The 8,228-nt window shown below is 28.0% G+C and overlaps 1 protein-coding gene across 1 annotated transcript; it reads left to right on the top strand.

Annotated features, from left to right (window-relative positions):
* The first annotated feature begins 3,182 nt into the window (after window positions 1-3,182).
* Window positions 3,183-7,507, top strand: LOC149167122 (putative aquaporin NIP5-1). The gene is made up of 5 exons (XM_089430372.1): window positions 3,183-3,407; window positions 5,716-5,940; window positions 6,732-6,926; window positions 7,115-7,176; window positions 7,327-7,507. Exons 1-5 carry the CDS (start codon window positions 3,183-3,185, stop codon window positions 7,505-7,507), a joined length of 888 nt encoding a protein of 295 aa, XP_089286498.1.
* The last annotated feature ends 721 nt before the right edge of the window (window positions 7,508-8,228 follow it).

Below are 8,228 nucleotides of genomic sequence, written 5' to 3' on the forward strand. Positions count from 1 at the left end.
AATTGAGTCACACTTCTACTAGAGTAGCTTAGCCATGATAGACATGAGGACTGAATTTTTGTAATAGAATTCTTGAATGATGTACAAAGCAATCATTGGAGAATGCAGGATCACTTGGCCACATTAGTGAGGGGTCAAAGAAGAATTCTAAAGAAGATGGAATTCTCTGAGGGGAGGCTTGCACACATGGAAAGGAATGTTCAATGCAATTTTAACCTCTTTCCTCTCATGGTACTATATAGGAGAATTCTCTGAGGGGATTCTTGCACACATGGAAAGGAATGTTCAATGCAATTTTAACCTCTTTCCTCTCATGGTACTATATAGGAGAACCTTGCCCAAGTCAGCTCTTCTGAACCCTAATAGTTGTTGGTTGCTTTTGGTTTCATATGTCTTTTAGTTTCACTCACCATATTGTTTTTGGTTTCTACAACAGTATTGGAAACTTGTCATAAATCTTGATATTTTTTTTTTTTTTTGAGCTCAAAAAAATTTGATAAATATGAAGTGGTAAGAATTGGGTGGAACTATTTTCAACCATATAAATTTCATTTAAATTAATAAAATCTCTTAAACTTAAAAAAAATACATGGCCACCAATATATTGATTTGGTAAAAATAAAAATATACTGAATAAAAAAGATAATAAAAATATATTAAATTAAAAACCTTCCGTGTAAAGAGGTTAAATTTTTTATTTTTATTTAAAAAAAACAACTACATTAGAGATGCAAGGAGATTAACAGTTATATTTTTTATTTTTAAATAAAAAACAAAAAAACAAACTACGTTAACCATGCTATAAGATGGTTTTTTCCAAATAATTTAATGTATGTGACCGGTATAAGTTAACGTATATCGAGGAAATTTGCGATTTACGACAGTGTGATCAAGTGTTGTCGTCGAAGGATTTTTAGTTTAGATGTTTAATTATTTAACCAGTTTAAATAATATCATGATTAATTTATCATAATTACATATTATATTATTTTTATTTAATAAATAATAAATTATTTATTTATTTATTAATTACAAAATATTTATAATTTTTTAAATAATAATCAATATTTTATTTATATCAAATTTTATAAAATAAATATTAAATTAAAAATAATAAATTTATTCAAAATTTTTATTATTTAATATAATAATAATATTAATAAAAAACCATCCGTTCAAAACTTTTGAGATAAATATTAAATTAAAAAAAATAAATTTATCTAAAATTATTATTATTTAATATAATAATAATTAAAAAAAAATCATGCATTAAAACGTTACGAGATGAATACACAAAATAACACTTGTAAATCCAACAAACTAATGACATGAGACGCCATTGTGCTCGGATCAGTAGGTTGTGCCTATAAATCATGTGTAATCCTTATCAAAAAGTTTAAATATGTAACGGTAAATCTACTCAGTTGTAAAAGTTATTATAATTTTCAATATTATGACTATAATAATAATTTAATTTAAAAATTATTATTAAATTAAATATTAAATTAGCATGCTCATGGAGGATAGATAGTGATTCGGTGCTTGTTACACAATGATTGGGTGCTTTTTTAAAGCCATTATTGATGTGAAGTTATCAGCCAAATTTTCAACCCCATCTTTGGTGATATATTAGACATGATGAAGATGTAGTCATGCCAAACATACAAAAAAGAAATATTGAATTAGTATATAAAATTTTGATTTTTATAATGTAAATAATATATGCAAGATATATGAAGGTAAATTTTGTTGTTTTAAAATGAGGTAGTCAAATTTATAGAAAAATGGCTTTTTTTCACAACATTTTCTCTAGCTAAGTTTAAGCAAAATCCAAGAGAGATTTTAAAAGCTTGAGTTTAAATTGTTTAATATGTAGAATTTGAGTGTCCTATAAGTTCTTCAAGGTATTGAATCCATTTACGATTCAAAATGTATTTACACAAAAAAAATTAACAAACTTGTTTGAAATTGTATCAATGAAAAAATTATTTCCTAAACTAAAACTATAGCATTTAAAACGATAAATATTTAGGAAAAAATAAATACTCACTCAAGCTATATATAAATAATTTTCTAATATAATAAATATTGCATAATTATATATTCACTTCTTCTTTTAATTGAAATCATGATTCAAGAGCTAATTAAATTTAAGAGTACATTCCAAAATCTAGTGTCTCCTAGTACACATTTACAATTTATGAATTCACACTTGTATAATATTCTCATTCAATGATATGAATTTTTGTTTTTTATTTTTTATTTTTTATTTGAATTCAATAATACAAATTTTACTGAGATTGTAATACTTAAATTATATTTTCGAGTGTAAACCTGGATTTGCATTTTCTATTTACAATGAATTTGTGATTAAAAACTTTTAAAATATAAAAAACATAAAAATTTATTCCTCTGTCTTCTTATAAAAATTATATATTTAGACCTATTCTAAAGACATGAATAAACTTAATTGTTTGGCTTACTCATATTCTTTTAATATCCAAAATATTATAAAATCAATAACTATCGCTATATAAACTTAAAACCATAATTTTTCCAATTAAGATCTAACCCAACCAAACACAAAAATAAATCAATTAGACTTCAGATTCTGAACAAATACTGTCCACCCAAAAAGGCCGACGAGAAAATCGCCAAAATGTCCATCCGCATTCAATTGATTCTAGATTCCAAAATAATTCTATTGCCGGGCAAGCATTCACTGTGCTGCGTTGACATGGAATATTTTGGGATATTCTGGATGCTTTGCAGCAATTATAAATATTGCTCACAGGGAACTGAGCTTTACATGTAACATTTCAATTCCTTAGTGGAGATTAGTTTCCGTATGCTCATTGGTTTGAGTATCGTATATATAGAGCGACATAGTTTATTCTGCAGCTAGGGACCCTGTGCAGTGTGGTATTTAGAAATTTTTCCATGTGCAATTGTGTGTCCTGAATACTTCGGACTGTGTGTTGCCTCAGTTTTGCTACATATTGACTAGCAAACCTTAGAAAAAGAAAGCGCCACGAAGGTGTAAATCTGTTTTCTATATTTCGTCTGTGGTAACGATCAGTACAGAAATGTAGCAGCGATATTGAGAGAAGCCTTCAGCTTGTTCTCAACAAATAAAAACACGGGAATTTGTAATTTTGATTGGATTGTCGCACTTGAATTTCATGGATTCCGAGAATAGTACTCCCATTCAATCTGCGTCGTCAACTCCAGGGGCTCCTCTCTTCGGCTCCAAGTACAAGGATCGTGTCTCGCATGCGAAACCGTTATTTGATGGGTGCAACTGTTTTACTGTCAAAATTGATCGCTGCAATTGTATGCCTCCGGAGGTTTGGAGGAAGGCCGAGCCTTTTTTTCAACGCCCTTCAGTAATTTCGCTCTGCAGAAAGGTATATTGATGAGATTTTTCCTTTGAAATCTCTCAAAGAGATCGCTCTGAATTACATATATCCGTTTGGGGCTGTATGCACGATGTAGATTTGTCTGTCTCATTAGTTTTCCAACTGGCAATGTCATTAGATGGTATGATTATCCATTGTGTCATTAGAGTTAAGATTATCCCTTTCCAAATATGTGCAACAGGAGATCAGTTGCAAACTTCACTACCATAGTTGAAATTTGGCAACGTTGGAAGGTCAATTAGAAGAGAATTCGGTTTGGTTGGAGTTTTCATGATCATTTGCAGTGGTTTAGAATAGTTTATGGCATTTGTTTTAGTTGAACTTTTCAGTTAATTGTGTTAGCATTTCGATTGAAATTTTGGTAATAGTATTTGGCAGTTGAGTTGCAGATTTGTTGTATTTAAGATGTGCAAGAATAGTTAATTATTAGATTTCTTCTATATATTTTAGACTTGTATATATGTTGGAGGTATGAAATGTGTAATTTGGTAATAGTATTTAACAGTTGAGTTGCAGATTTGTTGTATTTAAGATGTCTAAGAATAGTTAATTATTAGATTTCTTCTATATTTTGGATATATATATATATATATATATATATATATGTTGGAGGTATGAAATGTGTAATTTAGATATAAATGTTTAAAGGTGTGAGATGGTTTAAAATAATTAATAATATTCAGATTATTTGGTTTTTTTATTTTTAAAATTTAGGAATTTGTAATTGAGTCAGTTTTGTAATTTTTGACATAAATAGATTCTGGTTGCTACTACCATATTTTTGTGGGTCTTAATCTTCGATTAAATTTTGGATTTTTTAATTTGAAAAATTTTAATCACTTCAATCACCAATTGAATTATCCCTAATACTATGAAAATAACCTTTTATATTAAACAATAAAATCTTCTATATTTATATTTTAAGCTAGAGTAAATTTAAATTTAAAATATATTTATATTTTTTTTCTTTTATTTTTACCTTTAAATTTATAACTTTTATAATTACAATTTTATTTTGTTATTAATTTAATATTTATATTTATCTTTGCCATTAAAAACTCTTGCATCATCTTAATAAACATGCATTTAGAATAATATATATTAAATAAATATTTAATAATATGATAATAAATTTTAGATATAGATTATTTAAATTACCTATATTAAATATAAATTATTTTATAAGTGGAAAAATGTATTTCATTATATATATAACTATTTTATTGCATATCAAATGATATAATACATTAGATGTGAATTGTTTTATAGAAGAATAATTTTTATATTATGTTAAATTGTATTTTAAAGAAAATATAGTATTTGATACACCTAGATAAATTATATTCGAATAGATTTATGCTAAATAAAAAATTGAAATATATAATAACAAATAAAAAATACACAATATAATTTTATTTATTAATTGTAATATATTTATTAGTTATTATATTACAAAATTAATATATATGAAACAGAGTTTTTAAATTGTAATATCGTAAAATTCACTATTTTAGATAATTATAATAATCAGAAAATATTTATAATTTTTTTTTAAATTATTAAATATATGATAAAAATTAAAATGAATTATAATAAGTAAAAGCTAAAATGGATTTAATGTATAACCGTGTGTAATTTATATGGTCAAAGTTTTACTATGTACTATTTAAAATTACTAATTAGTTTCGGTTTATACAGTTAGTTACTTATATAATGATGTAATTCATATCTTTTAAAATTCATGACAATGTTATATTTAAATTATTTCTTATATTTAATTATATATCTTTTAAAGTATTTCTTATATTTTTCCTATAAATTGAAATGGATTTAAATATTAATTTATTATAAAATAAAAATAATAAAAATAATTTGATATAAATATATTTATATATTTATTAATTACAATTTCATAGATATTTATGGCAAACGACGTTTTTTTCTGTCTAAAGTGGTTGCCAAAAAGGGAAACCTGTGTAGCCTTTTTAAAGCATTTTGAAGTTTACAGTTTGGCGTGCCATGTAGTTTTGAGATAGAAATTTTTAAGAATCAGAAGTGAAGTTATATATATGCTATTATAGATATATATATATGTATGGACTTTATAAGTTTTCCCATGTTAGTTCGTTGCAAAAACAAAGTCAAGTTATATATATAGACGATAAAATGTATCTATGCTGTGATAGTTTAGGAAATATGCTGCCTCATTTTGGATTTGGTAGGGTTCACGAATGAACAGTGAGAAGTGAGAAGTGAAATAACGGGTAATTAAAATTTTCCTCTGTTTGAATTGAAGGTTGCGTCAGAATTCCTAGGAACATTCATTCTGATATTTGCAGCAGCTGGTACATCTGTTGTGAACGAAAAGACTGGAGGCAAATTAGCCCTCGTGGGTCTGGCTGCATCTGCTGGTCTGGTGGTTACAATTGTTATATTCTCAACGGGCCACGTATCTGGAGCGCATGTTAATCCGGCTGTTACTATTGCCTTCGCTTCCTTCCGCCATTTTCCGTGGACTCAAGTTTGTTCCTCACATTACTAGCATAAAATCTTCAAATTTATCGAAAATTGTACAAAATATCCTCTTGTATTTCAGTTTCCGAGCAACAATGTCAGAATTGTAAGTGTCCTCAGGTTAGGTATTACAGCTTAGAGAGAGCTTGTTTCATAGTCATGCACAGTTTTGGGTCTTATCATAAGCTAATGTTCCTTAGGACTGTTTGACTTTATCTAAGTTATAGATTGTATCATTACAGATTCTCCTATATACTGATATTGATGAATTGGATAAAAAATATTGAATATGTTTCTCATTTTGTTTTAAAATTATTAGATACACGAAGCATGGAATCAATACGTGTTCATAAGTATGAGATGCACTGAATCTGTACACAACCTAGATTCAATATATCTATTAGACATAGGAAATATGCAATCTAATACCAAATCTAATACGAATTTGTTAGAAACTGTAATTCTAATTGTATAGGTTAGAAATTGTAAATTTTCAGGTATTTCAGAGTAGGTTAAATTTAGGAGAGTTATCTAATTAAATCAAGTAGAGTGATTTAGGAAAACTCGAATTTACAGTATATGTATATTGAGTTATTTTATTTTGTGTAAATAGCTGATCCAAAAAACTTAAATACCCTTCCCCAATTCATTGTAATAATCAAGTTTAATTCATCAATAAAAGAGTCACTTTATAGGTCCAATTTGTATTTCCTCGCCTTTCCAACAAATTGCAATCAATACCAATTAGAAATAATGATAAATATTCAATATTACATCCTCACCTTCCCTCATTCACAGGTGCCAGCATACATAGCGGCACAGGTGCTGGGGTCTATCTGTGCATGTTTTACATTAAAGGGAATATTCAATCCATTCATGCACGGTGGAGTGACGGTTCCAGCTGGATCCTACTCTCAGGCATTCTCATTGGAGCTCATCATCACATTCATTCTCATGTTCGTGGTCATATCCGTCTCGACCGACACGCGTGCAGTTAAATTCTTCAGATTGCTGCCCTTTTCTTTTAATACAGATTATCATTTGCGTAGGATGGATTGTAGTTTAGTGGTTGAAACCTAGTATGTATTATTTAATTAGGGTTCAATAGTCAACTGAATTTGGTTTCAATGGTGGTGAGTATGACAAATTATCATTAACAGTTTTTTTTAATCGTGACATAGGTCGGTGAATTGGCCGGAATAGCAGTGGGCGCTACCGTGATACTGAACAACTTTATTTCAGCGTAATAGTAATGATATTAGAATAACCATTGTTACATTTCAATTAATTATCGATAATTATGTTTTTTTTTATTTATGTAATTGAAACTCGTCAAATTACTCTATTCCTTTATTCAAATGAAGTGAAATGTTTGATTTTTTCCGTTGACCAGGCCCTACACTGGAGCGTCCATGAATCCAGTGCGAAGTCTTGGCCCTGCAGTTGCCTCTGGAAACTTCAGGGCGATATGGGTGTACATTGTAGCGCCCATAACAGGAGCATTACTCGGTGCCTTTGCTTACAGTGTGATTCGTCAGAATGACAACCCAGATGAGGAGAGAACGGCCCATTAGGAGATCAACGGATGAACGGTGTGCCGATTTAAGACGCTATGTACAGTTAAGTGTGCGTGTTTGACTGTGAGAGGTTATTAAAGATGACGATGAGATAAGAAAAAAGATTGCAAACATCAAGGTATACCGTATGTAAAAGGTAGTTTTAATGGCGGGTGGTGTGGTAAAAATAGGTAATGTTATAATAATAGTTTAATTTGAGCATTAATATTAATTATATATATTAAATTGGTGTGTTAAATATGGTTGTTCTTTGGAGTAAGTTTAAAATTGTTTGTTGATATGGTTTATTAGGCTTAATTTGACCTGAGTGGGTGAAATATTGCCATTCCTTTACCTGATTTAATTTTAAAATGACATTTTTTTTACCATTAGTATTTTTTCCTTAAGTATGTACTTTATATGGAATATAAATAGATTTATTTAAAATTCAGTTAGCTTTATCTCTGACAATTAAGATGGATAATTACTTTTATATATATATATATATATATGTATATGTATGAGGGGAAACAAATACATTATTTAACTATTATTTATAATTTTTAGTTGCTTGTAATCATATTGTAATTTAAATTAATGATTTTCTATCTATATGTCTCAGTGTAGTTTTCAATTAATAATTTTAGATGTGTGAAATTGTTGAAACTAGAAACATGAGGTTCAAATTTCCATGTTGCGATCTAAGTTATATGGAAAAAGAGTACTCTGATTAGTTTAA

This window comes from Pinus tabuliformis, chromosome 5_1, assembly GCF_031772625.1.
Source record: "Pinus tabuliformis cultivar Carrire ecotype Pingquan chromosome 5_1, CPIR1, whole genome shotgun sequence".
NCBI classification, from domain to species: Eukaryota; Viridiplantae; Streptophyta; class Pinopsida; order Pinales; family Pinaceae; genus Pinus; species Pinus tabuliformis.